The sequence below is a fragment of the Tupaia chinensis genome, unplaced genomic scaffold (genome assembly GCF_000334495.1).
Source record: "Tupaia chinensis unplaced genomic scaffold, TupChi_1.0 Scaffold000314_1, whole genome shotgun sequence".
Taxonomy (NCBI): domain Eukaryota; kingdom Metazoa; phylum Chordata; class Mammalia; order Scandentia; family Tupaiidae; genus Tupaia; species Tupaia belangeri.
In genome coordinates this window covers 4470283-4497161 of record NW_006159807.1, presented here as the reverse complement: position 1 = coordinate 4497161, position 26879 = coordinate 4470283, and the positions used below count along the sequence as shown (strand labels likewise).

Here is a 26879-nt window from a genome sequence, read left to right as displayed (position 1 = left end):
GGAAGGGAATCGGGGAGATAATACAGAGAGGCAAGACGTTTGTGGGACACAGAAATGGTTTCTTACCTGTTGATAATGTGTATGGTATTCTCGACTGGTCTGATCTGAGGGGTATTTCCTGTCGGGTACATTCTCTTTACAAGCCAAATGATGTATAGTGATCAAATATTTAAAATAATAATAATAAAATGGATTTTTTACAAAGTACATTACATATAGCATACCAACTAGTGGGACTGGATTTTTTATAGTAACCAGTCAATCAACACACATCTGAGGGTTTTTTTTTTTTTTTAATGTTTCAGTGTGCCCAAACCTTAGCTAGAAAATGTAGGATTCATAATGCTTTTTTTTTCCTGCTGTTAAGAATTTTGATTTCATGTTCCTGGATGTGAAAAATCTTTATTATAAGAGAAACCTGTAGTCGGAATTTGGTCAGAAGCTTTAACAATGTGTGCTTAGTAGTGGTGAGTAGTGGTGAGCAGCTGCTTTTGTCAGACAGAAGGCAAGAGAGCTGGCTGAAACCATAGCAGAGGGGCTCTGGTCCACACATCCTGTGCCTCCCTGGCTATGGGATTACCAAAGCTGCAACAGTTCACTCCTGATTATGTGTGCTTTGTTTGCTGTGAGAATTTGGGGAGATTAGCTTTTACATCTCAGAGGGATTCCCTGTTACTCAACAAACTTTTAAGTCACAAACCTACCACGTAATATGTACGTGAATAAAGAAATTAATCTTAATATCACAAAAAACACAAGACCTTAGACAGGTAGAGTGCTGAGAAGGGAAATACAAACTTGAGTTCTAGTCCCAAGAATTCCATTGATACACATGGAAAAATCACCTCATTATGCCTCAGTTTCTTTACCTTTAAGATGGAGCTGAAGAAAATGTTATTGAAGGGCACTTCGAGGTCACAGATTCTGTGATTTTGTTACTCTGAAATCAGTTCAGTGTGTTCGTGATGAGTTTTGCCACTTAAACTATTATGGCTTTCTTTCTCTTTATTCTCTTACTCCCTTCCTTTTTCCTTTTTCTTTTTTTTCTTCTTTCTTATTTACTTGTCCTGACAAGCACACACATCCTATAGCAAACTAAGAAAATAAGTACGTTTTAATGACACAATTAAAATAATTCTAGAACTTTATAAGATATGAGATTCATGTTATCTTTCTGTTTTATTTTCCCTGTGAGTTCGGGCAGCCATATTGCTTCTTGCCTGAACCTAATTGTCATGATATCAGGAGTCATGAGCTTATTAAAAAGTATTTCCTGGGACCAGCAGTTAGCGTAATGGCTATGTTGCTGGACTCCCACGTAGTCAACCGTGGTTCGCATCCCGGACCCGGTGGCTTAAACTCACGCCGGGCGCGTGTGCGTGTGTGCCCAAGATCCCGAGAGGAGAACAGAGGAGAAGGGATTGCGGTGTGACCATCCCCCCCCGGGGGGGGGTGATTTCTCACTTTCTATCTCTCTGTCTCTCTCTGTCTGGCGAGCGCACGAGCCCTATAGCGAAAACCTCTCCAAAAAAAAAAAAGTATTTCCTGAGTATTTGATGAAATCTTTAGGTTATCACATCTTTTATTTTAAGTATACTCTTTATAGAAAACATTTGTAGGGCCAGCAGCTGGTGTAGTGGTTAAGGCTCTGGACTCCCACATGGCTGACCATGGTTTGAGTCCTAGACTGGGCAGCTCAAAAACCAGGCCAGGTGCATGTGTGTGCATGCCCCAAATCCTGAGAGGAGACTGCAGGAGACGGGATTGCAGCATGCCCATCCCTTCAGGGAGGAGGGGGCAATTTCTCATTTTCTCTCTCTGAGACGCTCACATGCCCTAAGGCAAAAGCATTTTAAAAATTGCTATCGGACATGTGCATTCATTAGAGAGAGACAGAGAGACAGAAAGAAGGAAAATGAGAAAGTACCCCCTGGGTGGATGGCAATACCACAATCCTTTCTCCATTCTCTTCTTGGAAATGTGGATATGCCTACACACATGCCCGGCATGTTTTCTGAATTGCTGGGCCTGAGACTTGAACAGTCTGCCATGCAGAATCCAGCTTCCTTAACCAGTTGGATCCTACATGGCTCCCACTACTAGCTGGCCGCATTTTCTGTAGTCTTGTAGCATAAGCATTAGCCAAATATATATTATAGATAATGTTCTTCAGATGTTAAAAATATCTTATTGTGTAGTATTCATGGATAATCCTTTCTAAATTATTATTCGTCCTGGAGAGGTGTTATATTTTATCCCACCTAGAGCTTTCTTTATCAAGTGGTTAATATTAATAAATTATTTCCGTTTAGCCAGAGGTTTTTCCGACCTGCCTGATGTGTTTAAATGTATGAATATGCTGTCTTTGAAATGGTACTCTTCTTAGGTTACATTTTTAACATCATGCTGAGACAAGGGTCCTGGTGAGATACCCTTTATTCTTCGGCTGCTAACTTAAGGGAACATGTTCTCCCTCCCCCTTACCTTTTTTGTAGGAGTTAAGTGAAATCTAAAATCTCAAAAAGTCTTCTAAAAGTCTAGAGAGATTGTTATGAGAATAAAAATTAATAGAAGCACTTTCACCTCGCCTGTAACCACTTCAGGTATATTCAATTAGATATAAAGGCTTCTCTGTGTCCTTTAAGAATCTGATTCGTAACTGCTTAGCTTTTTGGCTGAGAGCAAGGGAGGAGCCTGATTCAACAGTGCATTCAGGATCGTGCAGGAACAGAACCGTATTTTGCCTAGGGAAGGGCAGAATCTTTGAGATACACCTGGATTCAGATAGAAAAGCAGTATTATTCCAACTCTGGTTTAGTAAATAAGTATCTGTGAAAGGGAAGCCAAGATACTGATAAATAAATCAGTTTTTCCTTTTAGTTTTCCAGAGGCAAAAATACTTAATTTTCATGAAAAAAGAGAGAGCACACACCTTTGCCCACTGGATTTGGGCAGCTGTGGGGTTCTTCTTCAAGAACTGACACTCAGCCCTGGTTTAGGTTCCCTGCATGCTGAATCCACTCTAGAAAACTTGGAGCTTCAGGGAAAACAAAGAGGGTCGAATCGATTTCTTGTTGGAATTTTTTTATTCCCAAATGCAGCTGTTCTCATTAGGGTTCTGTGAACCTGAGTGCTAATGTCTAGTCACCATAGGCACTGTTCGGGGTAGGGGCATGGCCATAATATCATGCTGAGACAAGGGACCTGGTGAGATACCCTTTATTCTTCGGCTGCTAACTTAAGGGAACATGTTCTCCCTCCCCCTTACCTTTTTTGTAGGAGTTAAGTGAACTGAAAGAGCTCACTGAACAATCGGGTAGCCGTCCTCTCTTCCTCTCTGTAAATGTGTCCTCTTTAAGTCTGCAGAGGGCATTATGCGATCACATGAACGTGCTGAACATATTTTATACACTGTAAAGCTCTACACACATTCGAAGTGTTATGTCCATCCTTGGAATCATGTATCCTATCCCTTCTGTGGGCAAAAGACAGATTTCCACAATAAAAAAGAGGGCAAGAAAAATCTTTGTCCTGACCTACAGAGACGATGTGAATTTAACTTTCCAGGCATGTGGCCCCATAGTTTAGCCACAGGTGACCTGTTGATATCGCTGTATCCAACACACCGGCATTGGCATTGTTTCCTTGAGTCGAATATGTGTGTGTGTGTGTGTGTGTGTGTGTGTGTGTGCACGTGCGTGCGCATGTGTGTATAGTATTACCTGTAAATCTGGTTTTGTAAATAAGTATCTATGATATTAAAATCGATATGACACTGGGCCAGCAGTGTGGTGAAAAGGTGGCTAGACTGCAGGCCAACTGCGCAGTTCAAGTCCTGGACCTGGTAGCTTGAAAAACACACTGGGTGTGTGTACATGAGTGCCCAAAATTCTGAAAGGGGAAGTGGAGGGGAAGAGAAAGTATTCGGGACATACTTTATCACTTCCCCTCTGTCTCTCTCTCTGTGTCTCTCTGTCTCTGTCTCTTTCTCTCTCTCTCTCTCTGGTGAACTCACACACCCTGCAGCAAATTTTTTTAAAAAATGAATATGACATCATTAAAAGTTAAACTGGCACATTTTCCACAGTGCAGTGTCATTGGAATGATTGTCTTTCACTATCACTTAGATCAGAAGCGGGGTAGAGGGAAAAGGGATGGATGATAGGCCATGACTGCAGCAGTGTATTCATGGCGGATGGCTTAGGGAGTGAGCTCAGCCTGCCAAGGGCGTTAAAACCCATCCTATTTGGACTTTAGATTTTTCACCGTCTCAGGTTTATCAAGGTGGGCCTTTTCTAACCCACACCCCGCCCCGATCCTAGCGTCTGTTGCTTTTTTTATTGACCCTTATGCCATGGAGTGAGATGAAAAAGGCAGAGCTAACAACACCTGATATAATCCAGGTTTCCACGTGAACACAAGGTACTATAAAATAAAGCAAAATAGCATCCTGGAAAGCAGCATCATATTCTCACTGTGTTATAAGTGGTACCTGGTTCTGTTCGGATCCACCTTGCTTTAGCATTCTTAAGTATGATAGCCGAAAGAGAATTTAGAAGTCATTTTATCTCACCTCTTGAGTCAAGGCAAGTCCACAGGCACTAAATGACTTACCCTAAGTCATATAGCTAAATGGTGGTGGCAACAGAACTCAAACCCAGATCCTCTGAGTCTTGAGGGAACCAGTATATCTTTTATAGTCGGCCAAGAATAATTTACTTGGTGCTCACCATGTGCCTGACAATGTTGTTACACCCCATTAAAGAAAATGGTTATGGGGCTAGCAGATGGCATAGTGGTTATGTTGCTGGACTCCCACATGGCCTACCACAGTTTGAGTCCTGGACCTGGTGGCTTTAAAATCATGTGGACGTATGTGCATGCCTGCTCAGGATCCCAGGAAGAGAAGGGATTGTGGCATGTCCATCCCCCTGAGGGGAGTGATTTCTCACTCTCCCACTCACTATCTCTGTCTGTCTCTCTCTCCAGTGAGTGCACACGCCTAACGCAAAAACCTCTTTTTTTTTTTAAAAAAAAAAAAAAGGTCATAAAATGTTGAGTACCACATTATAGTGTTTTGGAAAGAAAATTGAGTTGTGAATACATACAAGGAAGAGACCAAAGGGTTAATCAGAAAAGAAATAATTTACACATAAAGTGATCTTTCTTCTTTTTTTCTATTGTAAGCTCACAGAGAATTGTAGCAATACAGATTGAGCAATTTCTTTTTATAAATCTTGTGCTCAATTTATGAAAGCGATTTTGCAACCTATTTGCATGCAATAAACCTTTGCTTTAAGGTCCTGTCATTTACCTTGATCATGATTATTTATAGTCCTTTTAGAAAAGGCCTTTTACTGGTTTAGCTCTCAAGCACAGCACTGCCACTAGGTGGTTTTCTACAGGGCCTTTTAAGCCATGGTAGTGAGCTATGCACGGCTAGTCTTGTACTAGCTGTGAGGCGCGGGGGTGTTGCTTAATGGCGAGAGAAACAGCTAGAATCAGGACTGCTGGATTCAAAACCAAGTCTGCACTCTTGCTATGTAATCTAGGCTATTTATGCTCGTTAGTGTCAGTTTGCTCACTTGTGCAAATAAAATGACTTTCATCCCAAGACTGTAAAGGAGGTTTAATCGAGGTACTTTGTGTGCTAGGTTTAGTGTAAGTTATAAAGAAAAAGTTGTTTAATGAACTAAGTGTCTGTAATATGAACTTCTATAAATCACTGAAAAAGAAATGATGTGGCTGATCTAAAATATTTCTTGACCACCTAACTAGGTTCTCTCTGCAGAAATCTGTTCAAGAAAGTCAACCAAGAGCAGGGACTTTTATTTTTGGCACATGTAGGCATTCAAATAGATGTTGTATTAAGGAAGAAATAAAGTTTCTAGAGGAAAGTTTCTGTTCTAGGAATGGTATGGGATACAAGACAAATAACACACATTCCAAGCCTGAAGGGGTAGATAATTAACCTGGCTAGCCATAAATGCACAAATCAACAATACAGTAAGTTGCAGTTCTAGACAAGAGAATGCCAGGTAGCTGACATTGATTCTAAAATCTGTGTGCTCAACGGTGAGCCTAGGGGAGCCAGATAGGGGTCTGCTGAGCTGCGGTGTGGTCCAGCCCTAAAGTGCACAAACCTGTGAATGCAGCTAGTGGGCACAAGAAGGTGTGGTGTAAAACGTGTGTCTAAGTCTCCCATCAGAGGGCTGATAGACATGGAGTCCTTTCTCCTTTCTCTACCTCCCTGCTTGGCCACCACACGCTCTTTGCCTCTGCCATGGTCTTGGCAGGATCAGTGGTCCCCTTGGAAGAGTTTAATTGAAATGCATATAATGAAGGAGATGTGAGCAGAATTATGGGAACCAACAAGAGGTGGCAAGGTACCCAGCGACAAGCAATAGCAGGACACATTACCAGCTGGAGAGGCAAAGGGCGAGGCAGAAGGCAGGCAGGGAATGAAAGCCAGAACTAGGCACAAGAAGAATCCTCATCAACATACAAGTCCATGGGGAACTGGTGGGTGAAAGTCTTGATTCCTTGGCCATGCTCAGGTCAAGGCTAGCAGGAGTTGATGAGAATTTGTGCACATTTAGTACAGACATTTTATGTGGATTTTTTTCTTGAGGACCTAAGGGAGAAATTTCATCAGTCTGACAGACTGACTTTCTGATGCTGGGATCTGTCACTCTTTAGTTTTGCAAGTAGCGCAGTGAAAGGAATGTGAAATGGTTCAATGTCTTCCTTGACTCCTGGGCACTTACCACGCACAGCCTTCTCAAGGTACAGAGCAAGAGAAAATGGATTATGCCCTCAACAACAAGAGGCGAGTCATCCGCCTGGTTCTGCAGTGGGCGGCCATGTATGGAGATCTCCTGCAGGAGGATGACGTGGCTGTGGCTTTCCTGGAGGTATGTGGGGTCGCCCCTTCCCAGAGAACACCTTCACCTTTATCCATAGGCACAGCCGCTTCCCTGGGGAGACTGTAATTGCAAACTCTAGACTTGGTTAGCACTTGGTGAGTTCATTCCTCAGAAAAGCACCGTTAAAAAAAAAAGTAAAGAAAACATCACTCATTATCCTGCCACTCTAATTCAGTAACTGGTAGCATTTTAATGTATTTTCATCGGACCTCTTTTTCTTTGTGTGTTTTATGTAATCGTAATCACATAGTACTTACCCATCATTTTGTAAGCTGGTTTTTCTACTTTACTTTATATAAGAATTTTTCCATGTCACTATAATCTTTATAACAAAAATTTCTAATGATCATTAAGTAGCTATGCCACAGACACATTCATTTGTTTCCTTATTGGTGAATATTCACACCGTTTCCAGTTTCCACCTTCCTAGTATAATAGTGCAGATAGGTCTGTCCTTGGCTCATAAACATAGAATCACTGATCAGTTGGTAAGTATTTTTGAGTAGAATGAAGCAGATAATTTTTTAAATTAATTAATTAATTAATTAATTATTTTTTACATTTGACCAGAGAAAGAAAGATAGAGCAGGAAAGTGAAAGTGAGAAAGCAAGCTACTAGGTCTGGGACTCAAACTGCAGTCGGCCATGTGGGACTCCAGCATCTTAACCACCATGCCACCTGCTGGCCCGATAACTATTGTTTTTAAGTTTTTCTATAGGGTATGTGTGTTTACTGAAGAAGAGACAGAGAGAGAGAAACTGAGAAATCATCCCCTGGGGATATGGCCATGCCACAGTCTCCTGTCCTCCATCCTTCTCCTGGGACACACACGCACCTGGCATGTTTTTCAAGCCTCTGATTCTAGAACTTGAATCACATACTCAACCATGTGGGATTCGACTGCCTTAACCACCATACCACCTGGCTGGCTCAACACAGATAATTTTACTGAGGAAATGCTGATGCATGAGGTAGGAGGCTGTGAGGTAGTTTCAAAGGGACATAGTTTACTTTGTAAATACTCCTTTAAGCTCATCTTCCCTTTTCCTTCCCATGGCTGCAGACCACAGGAAAGCACTGGCCCTGGCATTTAGTCCTTGATTACTCATCCTCTCCTCCAAAACTTAGAGGAGGATCTTACTTTTGTGCAGACAAAGGCAATGAGGCTTCTGCTTCGCACACTATCAGTCCATGTGTTCTAAAATGGATTATGCAAAAGAAATCACTTTTAGTCATGTTGTTCCTCAGGCAAAGGGGCATGGCAGGGAGGAGAGGCAGACTTCGATAGCCCCTCAAGGCTATGGAATGAAGAATTTGAGAATGTAAGGGTGATAGTAGATTGGGGTCAGACATTTACTTGTGACCTCTACCATTGCGTACCAGGGCCGTTTGCAGTTGACCCAGAGTGCTGGGTAGGTTGGCACTGCCATGATTCTCAAGTTTGGCTGTGGATTGCTGCTCCAGGGCAAAGCGGGCATAGCTGCTGTCTGTGATTAGGACAGTCCCAAGAAGTCAGTAGGATTCTGAATTGGAGGCACAAACACAGGATAAATTCACTGAATCCTGGGCTAGCTCCATAGCTTACTGGCTAAGGGAGCTGAATCCTACATGGTTTGAATCCTGTGGTTCAAATCCTACACCCAGTGGCTTGAGAACCACACACTTGGTGCATAAGTTTGTGTGCCCCAAATCCTGACAGGATGGAGAAATGGAGAAGGGATTGCAGTGTGATCATAAACCTTTGGGAGGTGCCTCCTTCCTTTATCTGTCTCTATGGCAAGTAATGTCCTTTGGCTGTTAAAATTATTTTTAGTACAGGGACCAGGAGATGGCATAGCAGTTATGTCGCTGGACTACCACATGGCTAAAGGCAGTTTGAGTCCCAGACATGGTACCTCAAAATCACGCCGGGCATGTGTGCATGTGTGCCCAGGATCCCAGGAGGAGAAGGGATTGCTGTGTGGCCATCCTCCTGGGGAATGATTCCTTGCTTTCTGTCTCTCCAGAGAGCACATGTGCCCAATGACAAAAATCTCCAAAAACAAACAAACAAAATTTTTAGTACAGTGCTGAAGTTCATGCCTGCATTTTACCACCAGCAGTTAACCACACTAGTGATAAATATTAAATAAACAACAGATACTAAAATAAAATATGAAATGAATATTAAAATGTCCTTCAGGGGCTGGCAGGTGGCATGGTGGTTAACGGTGCTGGACTTCCACATGGCCGACTGCAGTTTGAGTCCCAGACTTGGCAGCTTGCTTTCTCACTTTCTCTTTCTCTGTCTCATACTCTGTCCCTCTCTGACCAAAATAAATAAATAAATAAATAAAGTTAAAAAAAATAATTCTTTTAAACAAATGTCCTTGAAAAAAATTGAAATAAAAAGTACTCTTAAAATATAGACCATTAAAAGACCTATTCTAAAACATTGCATTACATTGCTTTTCATCTAAATATCATAATAAAAATATATTCACAATTTTAAAGTTTTATATTTTTTATTGTGATGAAATATATGTAACGTAAAATTTGCCATTTTAACTTATTTTTAAAAATTTGCCTTAGGACACCTGCACTTGCTGGCGAGAGACAGAGAAATAGAGGGAAAGTGAGAAATCACCCTCAGGAGGACGGCCATGCTACAGTCCCTTCCCCTCCATTCTCTTTTGGGCACACACACACAGACCCAGCATGTTTTTTAACCACTGGGTCTAGGACTTGAACCATATGGTCAGCCATGTGGGATCCAGCTGCTTTAACCACCGTGCCACAAGCTGGCCCAAATTCCTTTTAAGTGTAAACTGAGTAACATTAATGTCATTCGCACTGTTGTACCGTCATCACTCCTGTCTGTTCCCAAAGCTTTTTCTCATTTGCAGTTTTGAATGTAGACATAATAAAACATTTTCTTTTTTCCCCCTAGTTCATAAAACCATGGTCTGGAGTTGCTAACGAAGCAGATACCACAGGGACATGTCTCTATTGTTCTTTACAGGGGGGTGCACCTTTTGCAGTTCTTGTTAAAAGCCTGTGACCTTTGCCAATTACAGGAGTTTTATGTGTCTGTATCAGATGATGCCCGGATGATTGCTGCCCTCAAGGAGCAACTGCCAGAGTTGGAGAAGATCGTCAAGCAAATGTAAGGAAGGGCTTGGCTTTTGGGGTATGCTTTCATCAAGTAAGTGCCTGCCTCATAATCAAAGCATCTTCTAAAAAGTGCTCTGCCCACAAGAAAGGTTAAAGCTGGTCTTTCAATAGCCATGTGGTATTCTGATGTGATCAGACTGGGCCCAGGACATAGGTGGTGAAATATGGTCAGATGAACAGAGACTGAGATTCTGTGCTGGAGGGTTGCCAGGAGAAAGCCTGGGAAGGAGAAGATTCTCTTCTGGGGAGCCCAGCTCAATAAACTTGGGTTCCTTTGGTTCAAAGCAGTGAATCCAGCAATAAAGTGGTCAGTGGCATTTACAGAAAGTTTGAGGGCCAATTATTTACGTAGAAGATTCCCTTTGGCAGCAGCCAAAGTTGACGGGGGAAGTATGTGTGCTCTCGGTTTTCACATGCTGTTACTTGTGCACTCAATGGAGAGAGCGAGCAATACAGGCAGTGAGACAGGAGAGGGAAAGTAAGAAACCACCCCCACAGAGGGCACAGCCACACCACAGTCCTTTCTCCTCTATTGCCCTCCTAGGATCTTGGGCACACATACACAAATGTGTGGCATGAGTTTCAAGGCACTGGGTCTGGGCCTTGAACCACAGTCGGCCATGTGGGAGTCTGGCAACACAAACACTACAACATCTGCTGGCCCGAAATCCTGGCTTTTTACATCAGTTCTGCCAAGGATCCCTCTATGACAAAAGCTGATGTCTTTTACTATTAAAACGAGGAGACGCAGGCCCAGCCTCTGCGGTGTAGTCAGTAGTGTGCCGGACTACAGAGCTGGAAGCCACATGCCCACTTCAGTTTGAGTCCCTGGCCCAGTCAGCGTGGAAACGTGCTGGGTGAGTGCCCATGCCCAAGATCCTGGCAGGCTGGAGGGTTTGAGGAAGAGGATGACAGCATGCCCAAGTCCTCTGGAGGTTGTTTCTCTCTCTGTCTCTCTCATGTGTATGCTCTATCATGAATAATAATTAAAAATTTAAAAAGAGGAGATTCATATTGCCTTTCAAAGGGATTCTGTGGTTTAATTTTCTAGCATAAAACTAAAGTTATATACAAATAAAACAATTGAGAATAATAATAGCAATGGTATGAATAATGTGCTTTTCTTACTTTTCGTAGCTCAGAAGATGCAAAGGCTCCACAAAAGAAGGTGAGCGATGTGCGTGTGGGTTCTCTGTGTCCCACAGAGTTACAGTTCTCCAGAAGTACTACATCGGGGAGTGTGTGTCTGAGTGTGTGTGCATGCGCCTGTGTGTGGGATTTCTGGAAGTATAGAGTAGAATTGTTTAATTGCTTGCCTCTCAGAGGAGTTTCCTCTGAGTCGCTCGTGTGTGTTGGTCATCCTCCCTGATGCACTTGCGGTTGTTATTTTCACAGCACAAAGTTCTTTTGCAACAGTTCAACACAGGCGATGAGAGAGCCCAGAAACGCCAGCCTATCCGTGGATCCGATGAGGGTGAGATTTCTCTTCCGACTCGTGGTTGCGTAGATTGTGGTGTAGATGGTGAAAGTCAGAAGGAAACCTTCCTCTGGACTCCTCACCTTACACCCACAGAAGAGCTTTCCCTTTTGCACTCCAGATGGTTTATTCGGGGAGCCCTTTGCATTCCGACTCTTCGTGTTCTTGAACTCTCGTGCTTGGAGCCCAGTTGCTTGGCCACAGTCCCTTGATTCTGCCTCTCCCTGACTCTGACCTTTCTCTGAAGGAAATAAAAGTCATCTTAGGGGCCGCCTGTTAAAGCTGCCCACCTCTAGGAAGGGCTGGTGGGAGGGTATCTGGAGCTTTGCAGATGCCTGGGAGATGGGGAAAGCTCAGGGCTATCTGTAGAGCAGGTCTCCTGCCCAGGGAGATCTTCTGACCCCGTGTACAGCTTTCTTAGCAGTTGTTAGGCAGGTGAAGATGTTGGCATTTATTTGGTTGTTTAAGATTCTGCCAACGAACCTAAGCCAAAAATCATCAACATAATTACTAAATTTTTCTTTCAAGCCATAAACAAATCTTATAATTTAGGGATGCCTCTAAGCCCAAGATTTATAGTGTGGGCATTGCTTCTAGGGTCTGTGTGCTCACAGGTGAGCCTGGATGTGCCACCTGTGGGTCTGCTGACCTGTGGTCTAGCCCCAAGCACATAAACCACTAAAGCGAATGGGCAGGAATGTCAGCGGATGGCAGGTCCCAGGTGGAAGCACTCCTGTTTGCAGAGGTGTTCCCGTTGGCTCCCCATCCCACACAGAGTGGCAGCATCTGGTCATCAGCCCACAATTAGCACTTTCTGTACTGTGAAAAAGAGACTGTCTCCCAGAGGAGGGCAGACCTGGAACACTAGTTAATGGTTTTTCTCATTTTCTCCAATAAACTGGGTTTTTCACACATATCTATTTTCTTGGGACCAGCAGTTAGCATAATGGCTATGCCGCTGGACTCCCACGTAGTGGACCGTGGTTCTAGTCCCGGACCCGGTGGCTTAAACTCAGCCGGGCGCGTGTGCGTACGTGCCCAAGATCCTGAGAGGAGAATGGAGGAGAAGGGGTGTGGCACGGCCATCCCCCCTGGGGGGTGATTTCTCACTTTCTTTGTCTCTCTCTGTCTTTCTGGCGAGCACACGTGCCCTATAGCAAAAACCTCTCCAAAAAAAGAAAAAAAAAACTATTTTCTTTTGTTTTTGAATTGGGGATGGCAGACATATGTACACCTGTTCTTAAACAAATGGGAAGATAGGTGGTTCTAGAAGGGAGCAGGTGTGGGCATGGACTTGTGCAAACACTTGCAGTAGTAAGGACTAGATGATGCGAGTTTGGAATAGTCTCTGAACATTTTGCATAGCTTACAGTTTTCTGAAAATCTCCTAAGACTAACTCGCCACATGCTTCTTGCCTTGGCGTAGTTTTGTTTAAGGTCTACTGCATGGATCACACCTACACCACCATTCGGGTGCCGGTGGCTGCCTCTGTGAAGGAGGTCATCAGCGCGGTAGCTGACAAACTGGGCTCCGGAGAAGGCATGATCATCGTCAAGATGAGTTCTGGAGGAGGTAACAACCTTAATTTGTATTTTGGGGCTTCTGCAAAATGGGACATTCTATCTAAACAGAAACCTTGTAAGGAATAGCGTGGCCATTCCAGGCTGACCCACAGGGGTATACTGATGCTGTGTGTGTTCCCATGAACAACAGAAGTGATGTGGTTAGCAGTGGGCTCGGTGTCTAATATCCCAGCTTTGTAGGAACCTGCTGTAGAGCTTAAAGAGGTGAGATACTTTATCTGAGGCAGCTGAAACTGCAGACTCCAGAGTGGATGTGAGCCTAGGGTTCCATCATAGAACTTTCTAGCTGGGCTACTTAGTGTGGCTATGACAAGAGAGGGTGTTAGACACAGCTTTGTCCCCAGATTACTCCCAGGCCAAGGAGGAGGTCGACAGTACATGAACAGGCCCATGCTGTCAAGAGATGTAGGAATGGATAGCCACATTGCAGTGAGAGACTAGGGGAAGGAGCAGTAGGTTAATTTCTCCAGCAATGACATGATGAACATTCAGGGGCTCTCTTGGGAAGAGGGAGGTTTTATAGCCACGTTTCAAGACAAGTGACCCTGTTAATGCAGGATTTTAAAATGCGTGTTGGATCTAAAGATCTCTCCTGTTTCTTCCCAGTTGCACGGACCCAAGATGCCTACCCTCGCTGATCCCTCTGTCATATTTCCCCTGTAGCTGTCCAGGGTTCCTCCATCACCTCCTTTAAGTCACCCAAATGCAGTGTCTCACAGAGGACTTCCTCTTTCCTTCCTTGAGTCCAACCTGTTAACCTCTCCCCCGACAATGCTTCCTAGCCCCGAGTGTATTTTTCTTCCTCGTCACTTCTTACTCTCTAATATATTGGGTTGTCAGGAAAGTCGTGACACATATTTGCATAGAAAAATATGTCATGACCTTCCTGACAAGCTAATAGTTATCTTGTTCATTGTCTACATCTCTCTCTATGAGGTACAAGTTCTTTCTGAACTGGAATTTTTGTATTGGTCCTTTCTGTTTCCCCAGTACCTGAGGCAGTGTCTGACAGGTAGTAAATACTAAATAAATATTTATTAAACAAATTAACTTTTGAAGTATAGAAAGAGGCTCACTCTAGTCAATGCCCTCTAAATTAGGGACTAGGTGGAAAAGTACTAATACATTTTGCATCTAAAACTGTGAGGTGTGGGGGTTCCTCAGAAACCCCTAAGTTCCCTAAATGTGATCGTCCCATCTCCAAAGGGCTGGTTGTTATTACCAAATAGGAACATGACTTGTCATATAAATAGCAAGTGTGATTTTTACATTTAACAAGGGTTATGGCACAGAACTGGATGAATTAGCCCTCAGGAATTTCCCTTTCTGTTGTGTGGCCATTTCTGATGGCATTCTGAGTGTCCTGCGGGTGCATGAAGGCTGGGTCCTTTTTATTCAGCGGGCCCCTTCAGGACTCTATTTTATGCAGTCGCTCAGCGTGTTCCGGTAATTCACCAAGCTGGCAATTTGTTGGCATGATTAGAGCAGTGTAGCAAATCTCAGATGTATTTAATAGGCAATCTCATGCTTTTTATGTTCACAGAAAAGGTGGTGCTCAAACCTAATGATGTTTCGGTATTTACGACGCTCACCATTAATGGACGCCTGTTTGCTTGCCCGCGAGAGCAATTCGATTCACTGGTAGGTGTGGATGGCCTCCTCAGAGCAGCATCTGCAATCAGAAAAACTTGTCTGGAGCTTAATTTTGTAGTCACACTAAACCTAGTTGCTGAAAAGTCTTGAGTGCTGCTTAGCTTTTTCTTCTTTTGCAGTCTATTAGGGAAGCCTCAGGTGTTCATTCGAGGTGGCTCTGCGCTTCAGATTTTCTTCTGTGGAAATCAGCCAGGTAGCACCACTGTTGGGCATAATTCAGCTGTCAGAGCGCTCTGTTGTAATTCACCTCATTGAAATACCCCTGATTTAAATACTGCTGTTGAAAATGTGACTACTTACACCAGGATAGAAATATGTATTTTTTCAAAGCAAGATATCACTGTTTATCAGGCTCCTTAGTAGACTGTAGAAATGGTTTTAAGGTAAAGCCACAATCCGGTCTAAGAGAAATGCTATTCTCTGAAAGTGCTTAAACATTTGTTCCCAGATATGTGAGCTGACTGTGAATAAAGGACTCATCAGCCCATGTAGTACCTACGTAGCTTGCTCTCTTATACAGGCAATAGTGTTCCTTTTTATTTATCCTATAAAAATCAGGCATAGAGGGCCAGCAGCTAGTATGGTGGTTAAGGCACTGGACTCCTACATGGCTGACCACAGTTTGAGTCCCTGACCTGGTAGCTTGAAGATCATGCTGGGTGCATGTACATGTATGCCCAAAATCCTGAGAGGAAAATGGAGAAGAGATTGCAATATGGCCATCCTCCTTGTGGGCTGACTCTCACTTTCCATCTCTCGCCCTCTCTCTCTCTCTCTCTTCAGAGAGTGCACATGTTTTATGGCAAAAACTGGGGAGAAAAAAGTCAGGCATAGAGGTGAGCAGCTACAGAAGTATCTTAGAAAGTCTACAGAGCCAGTTCACAGGACAGAGACACTAGTCTTCTCAGTCTTTGGACACATAAGATTTCCCTTCTAAGAAAAGTGCAATACAAGAGCTAGAGGTAAACTGAATCAAATTTGAGGAGAGAGTTTTAACCAGATGAGTAACGCATTGTTGGGTTTGAAGTTTAATCAAATCAGGCCTTCTAGGTAAACCAAGACCTCCTCCTTGGTAAACCAAGATCATCTCCTTGGATTTCTTGAGCTAGTCTTAGCCTCATGATAATCCTGATTTTCTGTTTTGGGGAGGGCCATTCTGTGCACCCTGCTACAGTTAAGCAGATGTTTACAATCTCTTACATTTGCTTGGACAGGAAATTAGCAAACGTGGCTTCATGCTCTCACTAGACCCTCACCATCGTAGCCCGTGGGCACGCTCACCTTTCTTCAGGTGTCGATGCTATAGATAGATTTCGATATAGGTCTGAATCTGTGCACAGTCCTTTCCATATATTTTTTTAGCCATCTACATTCATTGTTTTCTAAATAAATAGCCCCTGACATTGTGGGGTTGGGGAAAAAAGTCGTAAATGAGTCGTGCTGCCCTCTCCTGGAAATGGAAGCCACGAAAAGCCAGTTTCGCTGTAGCTATTGAAGGTGCGGCGTGATATGTTTACCACACGGGCACTCGGGCCTTTCTTGCCAGCTGGTTCCTGGCCGCAGTGACAGATGAGGTGGTTTATAGAGAGTGTGGACTGTCTCCAGCTCCCTGTGGGGCAGAGGCTAACATTTTAAGCCTCTATTTATTTGCACACAGTCCAGCAGCCTTTCAAAATCTTAGCCCTTGCTTGTCCATTTTAAGGCCTGAGCAGTTGAAAGGACTTTGCTTTGCAGGAAGTCCCCTTGACATGAACTTGCTTTAGCTTCTTCCCTCTGAGTGCTGTACCAGTGACTCTACTGCAAAGGGCGAACCTTACCTGCCTCACATAACTGTAGACACGGAGCTTCTACTCTGACTTTCTGAAGATTTCCTTGGGACCGTCCTTTGAGGAAGAGTTGTACAGGGGATGACTCAGCTGTGCAGGATGGGCCAGACCCTTTGGTCCATCAGTGCATACCTAGGAAGTGTCTGCTTTGCACTCATTGTTGTGCTAGCTGCCGTGCGACACTAGACCCAGTGACTCGGAGCTTCTGTCTTGGGAAAAATACAGTCAACTTAGGGAAATGAGACCAACATAAGCGGCCTGGACAACTCCGACACTTTGATTTGACTCAGAGTGTTTAAGTGTTAAATCGTGTTGCTAGAATTTGAGTACCAGGGATTTACCCTAGTGGTAAGGGCTCCAATTCTGGAGCTTTTATTCTCTTGACATTTTATTTAAGTATAAAAGTTAGTGAAGAGCAAATTACAATAACATGTCATTGTCCTGTAACTTGGGGCTATTTTATCTATTCACTAGTTCCTCAGGCTTTTATTTAGTACCTATTACAGCACTCCAGGCATTATGGATGGTTCTGATTCTGGGATGGTCTCAAAGATGAGTCTAGCATGTCCCTTGTACCCCAAGTAGCTCACAGCATTTGAAGGACACCAGTGTAGTGGGTGGGAATCCGATGTGACAAGTGCCATTGCAGACCTGGGCACAGAGGATGTGTGGGATTCAAGGAAAGAGCAACACCAGGTGCAGTGTGGCCATCGCTGCCACGGGACATTCTTTTCGTACCTTAATGGCCTCCTCTGGAAAATGCGAAGGTGACAACACTATTCTCCCCGTCACTGCTCATCCAGCCTTAGGAAGAACCATTTCTTAATGAGATGGGGAGAAAATCCATAGGGAATTCCGTGTCTGTGTATGAACGGTTTCAGATCTGCGCTGTACAGACCCTATCTACACTGTGCTGCATGTCATTTGTAGGAGAGTTCAGCAGGGGTGCCTATAAGCAAATGCCCAAGGAGATGCTTCCTGTGGGCCCAGAGTCTGCATGTAAATGTCCCACTCTGAAAAGAGGAACAGGATTTGCTGCTCAGCTCACCTCTTAGAGAGCTCACAGAGGAGGGGGTCAGCTTGACCTTGCTGAAGGGGAGGAGGCTTGAAAACCTTCCCACGCAAATGAAAGTGGAGACGCAGCAGGCTTTTCTGATTTTCTCTCCAAAGAGTTGCAGGAATGAGAACCAGAGCCCATGACTAAAAGAACTTTGCATGTATTTAGATATCGGAATCTCCCTGTAGTTGGGTTAATGTAGTCCCTCTATGAGAAGCCATGAAATCCTGAAGGAAAAGACAGAGGGCCAGGTATTCTGAGTCTTTCCATTCTTCCAAAGGGGGAAAAAAAAAAAAACAAGGAAGAGAGTAGGAGGCATTTCTGCAGAGAGCAGAGGGACTTCTTCCCTTAGAGCTGCAAGAGGGAAGGGAGTGTGTGGAGACCCACTCTCTCCCTGAGAGCGTGTCCCGGGATCTATGATGTAAAAGCTTCCCCAACTTCTCTACCAAACACTCGCCTAGGTTAAAGCTTTTCTCCTTATCTGCTTGCCCATCAACTCCAGGTCAGTTCCCTAAGTTTAAAACTTTGAATCACTTTTCTCCTCTGTCCTCTGTCCCCTGCATAGCTGCATCAAGTATTTACGTGCAGGGTTTGTACTGGTCACTCCTGCTGTACACTGCATTGCTGTAGCACTTCTGGAAAGAGAACAGACTTGGGAAAGGGCGCTTCTTCTGTGCCAGGCATGTGTTCCATGATGCACTTAAATTCCTCCTATCTAATCCTCTGAAAAAGCCTAGGGATGAGGACCCAATTTACCAGAACTAGAAATGACATTCAAGAGCTTAGGGAACCAACCAAGCCCATGTAGTTAAAGAGGAGTTTATACTCTCTATAGCTGGTATTAACCTACTCTATTATCTGGTCTATTACAAACCAAACTTGTAATACGGTACTCAAAGGCTTTCTAAAAACCATTTGAACTGTCCATTTCTTCCCCCTATGCTCTCTGTTTCTGTCAGGCAGGTCTCATGGCAGCCACCCCACCTTCAGGCCACCTTTGCCGTCCTCCAACTTAAAACTATCTTGGAGACTGGGGAAAAGCTTGCTCTTTTCCATCCAATTGTGTTGTTTTATCTTTTAAAGTCTGGTTTCTTTCTCCAGTAACCTCTTGGGCCATACGTTCATTCAAAGACTCCCAAATCCATTCATGTTTCCCTTCCTGCTTCTCTCTGTACCTGGGAGCTCATGTGTTGATGCGTCTGTCTCTGCACGAACGAATCAAGAGGAGCAGCCGCTTCTGTGTGTGGAACTGTACTTGCTGTCAGGGGTGACTTCCTTAGACTGTGAACTCGGCAGAGCCTCTCCTAAACTGAACTCTGGATGCAGAGGCCACCTACATCCTGAGCATGTAACTTCTTTAGTGCCGGAATGCAGCATGCCTTTACAGAGTAGAGCGTTTATGGTGATGAGGAAGGGGATTGTGGAATCTGAATAATGTTACTATTCTAACATAAATAATTAAATATCCATATGTAGTTAATACCATATTAGGGAAATAGTCTCTTCACTTTTGTGACTTTCGAAGTTTTGTAATGGATACATTGCCTGCTTTATAGTTAGATAAATCATAATTTATCATACATACATTTCCTGTGTTGGTATATATGTATCATTTGTCTTACTCAGCCAGAACACTGGAGTCACTTCTCATAAAGTAAAAATGAGAAAAGTGAGTCAGATAAAAATGTTTAACCAAAGATCTTCCAAAAAGGAGCTGAGTTTGATCTCCTGGTGTCTAGCCCCAAACATGATGACCATGTGAGTTATTCTCAGCTCAGCATCAGCCAGAGAGTAGACGCATCTGGCACCCTGTGTGAGCTCCGTCACAGGCTCTTCATGGCTAGTGACCCCAGGCAGGACGTTAGTGCAGCAGCTTTGCACAGTCACCGCCACTAAGTAGCGCTGTGGATGCGCCGGATGACAGTACCGTGCCATGACAGTACCTCCCTAGGTACTGCTTCCGTGGGAAATGGGAGCAAATGTCTCCATAAACTTCTTCCATGTTTACTGGGGAGAATGAAGGGCTTCTGGGGGACTCCCAGGCACAAGCAGACGAGAACCCCACAGGTCACTCTTTCACCAAACCTTGTTTGCTATGGTTCCCACTTTTCAGGCAGTGAAAGCAGTGATCGTGATGACGATTGCAGAGATGACACTGAAGCAAGTAACAGTAGGAACAAAAGCACCCTTCACCTCTGAGTCGAATCCAAGTTTCCAGATAGTCCTGAAAGCGTCTCCAGAATGCTTTCCCCCTCCAAACTCCTGAAAGCGTTCTGCATTGAGTACTTATCTGTGTGGGATTCTGAAGTATTTTTGCATTATTATTCATAGACTCCCTTACCAGAACAGGAAGGCCCAACTGTTGGAACTGTCGGAACTTTTGAACTGATGAGCTCCAAAGACCTCGCATACCAGATGACGATTTATGACTGGGAGCTCTTCAACTGTGTGCATGAGGTAAGATGCCCCATTGGGTGCGTTAGTTGGTACCACAGCAATTCCGACAAAGCCAGCTGGCACTGCTCGGCAGTAAGTGCTAATGTGTGCTGCAATATGGAAACCACATGAGAATTTATATATATAGAGAGAAGAGTTTGTAAATAAAGCCTGTTCTAAAGTCTTGGAGTAATATTAAAGAAAAATCTTGATGACTTACAGTCTGCCATGTCTTCCTGAGCATATTAAGCCTATAATGCCTAGTTTTTATTTATGTATTTAACAAGCCTCATAGAAGCTCTTCAGATCTTTAGGAAGTTCCATCATGGTCAGAGATGGAATTCGCATTTGCTGACTGATAAACTGCTGCCTTGACACAGAGAGGGACATAGCTGGTGTTTTAATTTAAAAACACACAACCGAGTTTCAATTGTTTTCCTTTTCTTTTCTAGCTGGAGCTAATCTATCACACATTTGGAAGGCATAATTTTAAAAAAACCACAGCAAACTTGGATTTGTTCCTGAGAAGGTTTAATGAAATTCAGTTTTGGGTTGTCACTGAGATTTGCCTTTGTTCTCAGCTCAGCAAGCGTGTTCAGCTCTTAAAAAAGTTTATTAAGATAGCAGCCCAGTAAGTATCTGTATGTTGGGAAGAGAAAAAAACTTTCGATCTGTGTTTCCATTTTGTTTTCTTACTCTAAACCTTCAAAAGACAAATAGGATATAAGAACTACGTATGCCGTGGACCATGAGTAGTTCTCAAGGTTGCAAGAATAAATGAACTCTTAGAAGAGTTGAGTTTCTTTGGCTTTTGTAATATTTGGCATCACTATATACATTAACATCATATAGCACTGGCGGTGGAGTCAAAATTGCGACCTGCTTTTGCTCTGGACTAATCAGTCTTTTTTGTCTCTTTCGTTTTAAAGAATCCTTCAGCAAAACAAAGTTCCTTTGTAGAAAAGTTCCATGCAAAAGGCTCTCAAGGCCAGTGTCCAGTATGACACATTCTCACCAGTAGAGGGCAGCAGAACATACCTAGACGACAGTATATCCAACTCTGCCAGAATAAAATCAGTGAAATGCATAAAGGCGCGCTAACCTGGTACATGAAAATCATCTCCATAAACATCAGAAGGAGCAGGCATCTTATAAATATTCTATTTAACATCACTTCATGGGAAACAATTTATTTACTGCAGGGGCCAGTTAGATTTCTCCCTGACATGAATTTAATCTTCTCCTGCTATTTAGATATGCCTGACAACCTCCTGTTTACGGCCATGTTTTCGGTATCACCGCAGTGCTAAAAATAAAATGCTAAATGTGGCCTGCGGCTGTGAGACTCTTTTCCTTTCTAAGTCCAGGGCGCTCTAGCACAAGAAGAGTGGGAGTACAAGTGACCCCAGCCAGGCAATTTCCCTTGAGCCAAACAGTGTAGATCCCATACAGAGTCTGATTTCCAGGGCCGAACAAAGAAGCCAAGGCGGCTGACATTTTACAGCTCTGAGCTTGCCAAATGCCTTGAGTTATTTTGCCAAAATGGGGAGGATCCAACAGAATACCAAATCCCTCGGATTCAAATGCTGTTCTCCCTTATTGGAAAAACTGGCTATTTTAAGAAAGATTTGGTTAAATGTTGCTTATGAATGCCTGGTTCTCAGGATAGCCACTTTCGCTGAGAGTCTGAACAGCCTCATTGCAAGTGACAAATGCTTTCACGTGTTTGGAATGAGCTGATTATGGAAACTCTGGCCCTGTGTGCTTTCCTGTCGTGAGAAGCACGTTCTCTCTTCACCTTGGTCTGGCAGTGCCAAATGCAACGAGGAGGAGAGACACTCTGCACACCAGTGCGGGAAATCAGAAAACCCACCTTGGGCCCGGTTCTGTCATTTTACAGAGGCATCATAGGAGAGCTTTTTCAAAAACTCAGGATTTTTAGAAAACGTTTTTACTTTTCTTATAGCTCTTGCTTCTGATTTTGTGGAGTAGGTGGGTTTGGCCTTTGGGGGAAATTGGCTTGTGTTATTTTACCATTAGCAAGCCTTGGGCGGAGTCTGCTGTCCTGCAGGAGAGCTATTTACACAGCCCAGCTGGAGAAGATCGTAGATTTCCATCAACCCAAGATCTACAAGAACGAGATCGCAACCTAAGGGCAGTAGCATCTGTTTTACTTGACATTTTTTAGAGAATTTCAACATATTGTGTACACTTTTGCTCTGTCCCGAACTTTGTGAAGTAGGGGCCAGGTGTTATACACATATGAGAAGAGGCATAGACATACCTAAGGTGAAAAAGTTGGTATGAGAGCAGTTGGTACAGAAAGGCAGGTCTACCGTCTGTATCTCTTCTTTCAAGATCATATACACAACCAAAGGCAGACACAGGTACAAGACCGTCTTCACTGCCTTCAGCCCTGGGTGCTTCCTGGAGAACTGTAAGCCCTTGACCTGAAAGCTACTGTCGGAAAACAGTGGAGGAAGGCCTCGCTTGCTTTCTCCCTGGTGGCATCAGAGATGCTAGAGCTTCTCTGAAACCTGTTTTCCCATTTCTACACTGACAGTTTTGGAATTTCTCATTGCCACCTTTGCAAAAGAACTTGGATAGCAAATGCAACAATTGAATGAGCCTTTTGCAAAACTACTAAACCCAATAGATTTAACTGTGTCATAGTTAACCATATTGATTTGGGGGTGAAGGACTAGAGTTTATTGTGAAATGAATACTTTTTCAGGGACCTGGTATGAAGAAGTTGGGGTTCATTTTTTTTTTTTTCAAATTAAACCAAGTACCTGGACTAAATGTCACCATTCTAATAAGAATTTATGGTCTTTTCTATTTGTCTCTTTCCTAAATATATTTTTTCATAGAAGCTAATAGTGGCATAAGTCTAGATTCAAAATGATCATCTGTATGGCCATCAATAAAACAGGAAAAACGTTATTTTTTTATCAGTTGCTTAGGTTATTACTCAGCTTTAAAACTCATGGAGACTAAGTGGCCAGCCCATATGGATCATGCCTTGTGTGTAGATATTTTTCAACAAGTTCACATAGCAGATAGAAGCCACGGTGGCTGCAGCAGTTTGACTACTTAGTTTTCTCTACAGCTGCCAAGGAAGGGGATCCACCTTCAGGCCAAAAGTCTGGAAGGCTCCAAGGACATTTCACGTTACCTTTTCTTGGCCCATGAGATATTTCTCCTATGAGAAGTTTCCCTCCAGGTCAAACAGTGTTTTTAGCCAGTATAGGATTGTAACAATCCTCAGAGTGAGGGTCTTTAAATCACTTCTTAAAACCAAATCTTGGGACAAGCAGGGAGCATGAAGGTTAAGGTGGCTGGATCCCACATGGCTTACTCTGTGGTTGATTCACGTCCCAGATCTGGCATCTTGAGAAACATGTCAGGTACGGGTGCATGAGTGCCCAAATTCCCACGAGGAGAAGGGATTGTGGTGTGGTCATCCCCCCCCAGGGGGTGCTTTCTCACTTTCCTTCTCTCTGTCTCTGGTAAGGGAACATGCTCTGTAGCAATAAATACATTAAAGCAACAACAACAACAACAGCAAAAACTCAGTGACCAAAACCATCCGCTTTCAAAAATTACAGTGAGAAATCAAACAGCAGAATGTGGTTACCCAAGCGGAACTTATACAGTGCTTTAAATCCATCATCGCCTGTTGGCATAAAGGAGTCCTGACGAATATTAATGACTATCGGAAAATAGAACTCTATTTTTTCTTCTCTCACTCAAAAGTGGCATTTCACTCAAATGTGCGCCTCTTGCGTTTCAGCTGCAAGGAGTACAAAAATCTGAATTCCTTTTTTGCCATCGTCATGGGACTCAGTAACGTTGCTGTGAGCCGCCTGGCACTAACGTGGGAGGTAAGCTTCAGCTGAGATCCAGCTGTGACTTTTGCCTTAAGAATAAAAACACAGGCTCACCAGTGAGCTTTTTTATAGAAATATCACTCACACTGGTGTAACAATGGCGAAGCAGGGACACTTGGAGGGAGGTGACCTGTCTCCTTTTTCCAGTTGCCTCGGAGTGAGAATTTAAAAAGATAACTGTCCTTTTGTGTATGGGAGGAGGAGGTGTGAGGGAGGTCTCCACAGCCCATGCAATGTAAACACGATGTAAATAACAACAAGTCCAGTTCCAAGGTTGGACGTGAAGGAACAACAGGGCTTGGATGACTTAAAAAAGTTTGGCTCTTCAATTCTGTTATTCTCAAAATCTCTGCCTATTGCGTTTGCAGTAAGCCTTATCTATGACTGAGGGAGGGCAGAAGATCCATTTTGATCCAAGTAGTCATTTCCTTCCTCAGAGGAATAGTCAAGAAGCCAACTGTTGCGAGTGCTGAGTACCAAGACTCTCTTCACTGCTGGCAGGCCTCTGTGTGGGGCAACAGCAGGTGGTTAGCATTCAGTTTGGGGGCAAAAACTGTGCAGGTGTGTTGTGAGTCTCTATAGCAAATAGGATGAGTGGTTTGTTGCTGGTTGTTCAAGCTAGAAAACATCTTCATTTACCTTTAACTTAGCACTTAAAATGTGCTTGACCTCTTTCATATGGTGTATAGTTGAAGAAATACTGACCTCTAATAGAACGTCCACACAGAAATAGACTCTTACTAAAAATAAAAAGTATGTGTAAGTGGAACACAAAAACGGGCAAGGAGTCGGTCTTAGAGACTCAGTTTGCAATGGTGCTTAAAAGCAGCTGTTTGCATCTCGGAAAGGTTTTCCTTGAAATGCTATCCTTCCCCATTTCCCTCTTGAAACCACTGTATTTCTCTGTTTTTCCTGAAGGGTTCCATTGTTTATAGGGCAGGTCCTCACAAGTCCTTCTGTCTTGGGTTTCTCTTAAAATTCCAGGCAGATGCAGCACACAGCAGCTCATCCCCTGAATATAGGGATGAGGGAACTAGTGCGGCCTCGTGCCTCGCAGCTGTATCATCTTCCAGTAAAGGACAGTGTGAGGGCTGCCAGTATGACTGCGCAATGAAGCCTGAGTCCAGCTCCCCTTTCCTGTAGCCCGAGGCTTCTGGACTCTCTGGACACCCGAGGTCCCCCTTAGATGATCAGCTTTCCTCAACTTCCAGCTTCTAATCTCCCTAGGGTCCAAATGACTGGATTAGGAAAACCAGATAGGCATAAAGCCTCACAGAGGTGCTGGGAGGCCCGGTGTGGGAACCATGTAACAGAAGCCAGACATGAAGCCCCTAGCCTGTGGGAGCACTTGCTGAGTCCTCTCGCCTGGTCTAAAGAGAAAAACAGAAGGCTGCCCGGGAGGGTAGAGTCAGCAAAAGGAGTTAGCTGATCAGCCCATGCTTTGGTATCTTTGAGTCCATGAACTTCTGTTTTCATCATTGCACGTTGCAGAAAAGAGATGGCCTTTTCGTCATTTATAGGCCTTTATTTTTTTTAAGGTGAAACATAATTAAATAATTCTGTGGAAAGAGCTTTTTATAAGCAGCTTTTCAAAATTGTTTATTTGTTCATTTGCTTGTCTGCCTGGAATGTAAGAGAAACCCAAGATAGAAGGGCTTGTGAGGACCTGCTCTATAAACAATGGAGACATTTAGGAAATGCAGAGAAATAAAATAGTTTCAAGAAGGAAATGGGGAAAGACGTAAGTTCAAGGAGAACTTTCCAAGATGCTAATAGCTGCCTTTAGGCATCATTGCAAATTGAGTCTCTGTGATCTTTATTTATGTCTCTGTGTATGTCTGTTTATTTGTTTATGAAAGAAAAGGAGAGAGAGAAAAAGTTGGGTCTTTCTTTGACAAGGTCTTGCCATGCCATGATGTTCCTGCCCCAGCCTCCCAGTTAGCTAGGGTCACAGACACGGGCCCATGCTGAGGTCAGCGCAGGACCAGAACCCAGCCTCTGGGAGCTCCAGGATCATGCAGCACAGCTCTGCTGCCTGAGCTGCCACCGCTGCACCATAGCATCTTTGATTTTGGTTTATTGTGTCTGCCAAGGACCTCCCGTACAATCCCACGAGTCCCATGGGGGTCCCATGAGTGGTATGAGAACTGGTGCCTCACCCGAAGGAACAGCAAAACATATGTGAAATGGTCAGTGAACTAAGTAGGAAATCAAGCTAAACAACGTGGTAAAGGGAAGGGCTTGGCACGGAGGGGGAAGCTGACCCGAGATAAAGGAAACCAGAGGACTAAGCTGCCTCTGCTGACGTTTTAGACAGGACGAGTCTTCGGTGGGGGCTGTGCTGTGTGATGTAGGGTGCTCAGCAGCATCTCTGGGCTCTTCCCACTATGTCCAAGCAGCCTTTCCAGGATACTTAAGCCAGCTGTGATGACAGAAGTGTCTGCAGACACTTTCAGATGTCCCCTGGGTTGGCCAAAGGGCCCCTCTTGACAACCACTGCTCTGAAGCATGGGAGTGTGGCTAGGTATCAGTGTTGAGAACCACAGAAATTATCTGCTCCATGCCCTCCTGCCTTTGAACTAACAGCCATAGACAAAGAAAGGAACTAGAGTAACAGAGATCTAGCCAAACATATCATTCATTCCGAAGTTTTTTAGTGGCCTATGTCCGTAGAAGGCTATTGCCTAACTTGGTGACTTAGATATTCTGAATGGAATTGGATCCTTGCCCCTCTGGATACCATCACAGCCTTCATTCAGCCCTTGAATGTACCCCTAAGCGAGAGTCCCCAGGAGCCTTACTTGAAAAGAAGTCCTAAGTGGTGTGTATGTTTTGCATTGTCCAGACTTCTTTATTATAAGGAGATGTTTCTTTCC

At 43.8% G+C, this 26879-nt stretch overlaps 1 protein-coding gene across 5 annotated transcripts in view; it reads left to right on the top strand.

The window, feature by feature from the left end:
* RAPGEF4 (Rap guanine nucleotide exchange factor 4) overlaps positions 1–26879 on the top strand; it is a 391851-nt gene that overhangs the window by 339580 nt on the left and 25392 nt on the right. For all 5 annotated transcript variants that reach the window (XM_006151126.3, XM_006151130.3, XM_027772910.1 and 2 more), the window contains 9 exons: positions 6764–6914; positions 9984–10072; positions 11218–11248; positions 11476–11554; positions 12984–13130; positions 14685–14782; positions 20009–20134; positions 20566–20744; positions 23907–23997. In XM_006151126.3, coding sequence (XP_006151188.2) covers positions 6764–6914; positions 9984–10072; positions 11218–11248; positions 11476–11554; positions 12984–13130; positions 14685–14782; positions 20009–20134; positions 20566–20744; positions 23907–23997 — 991 coding nt within the window. The remainder of the gene's footprint in view (positions 1–6763; positions 6915–9983; positions 10073–11217; positions 11249–11475; positions 11555–12983; positions 13131–14684; positions 14783–20008; positions 20135–20565; positions 20745–23906; positions 23998–26879) is intronic.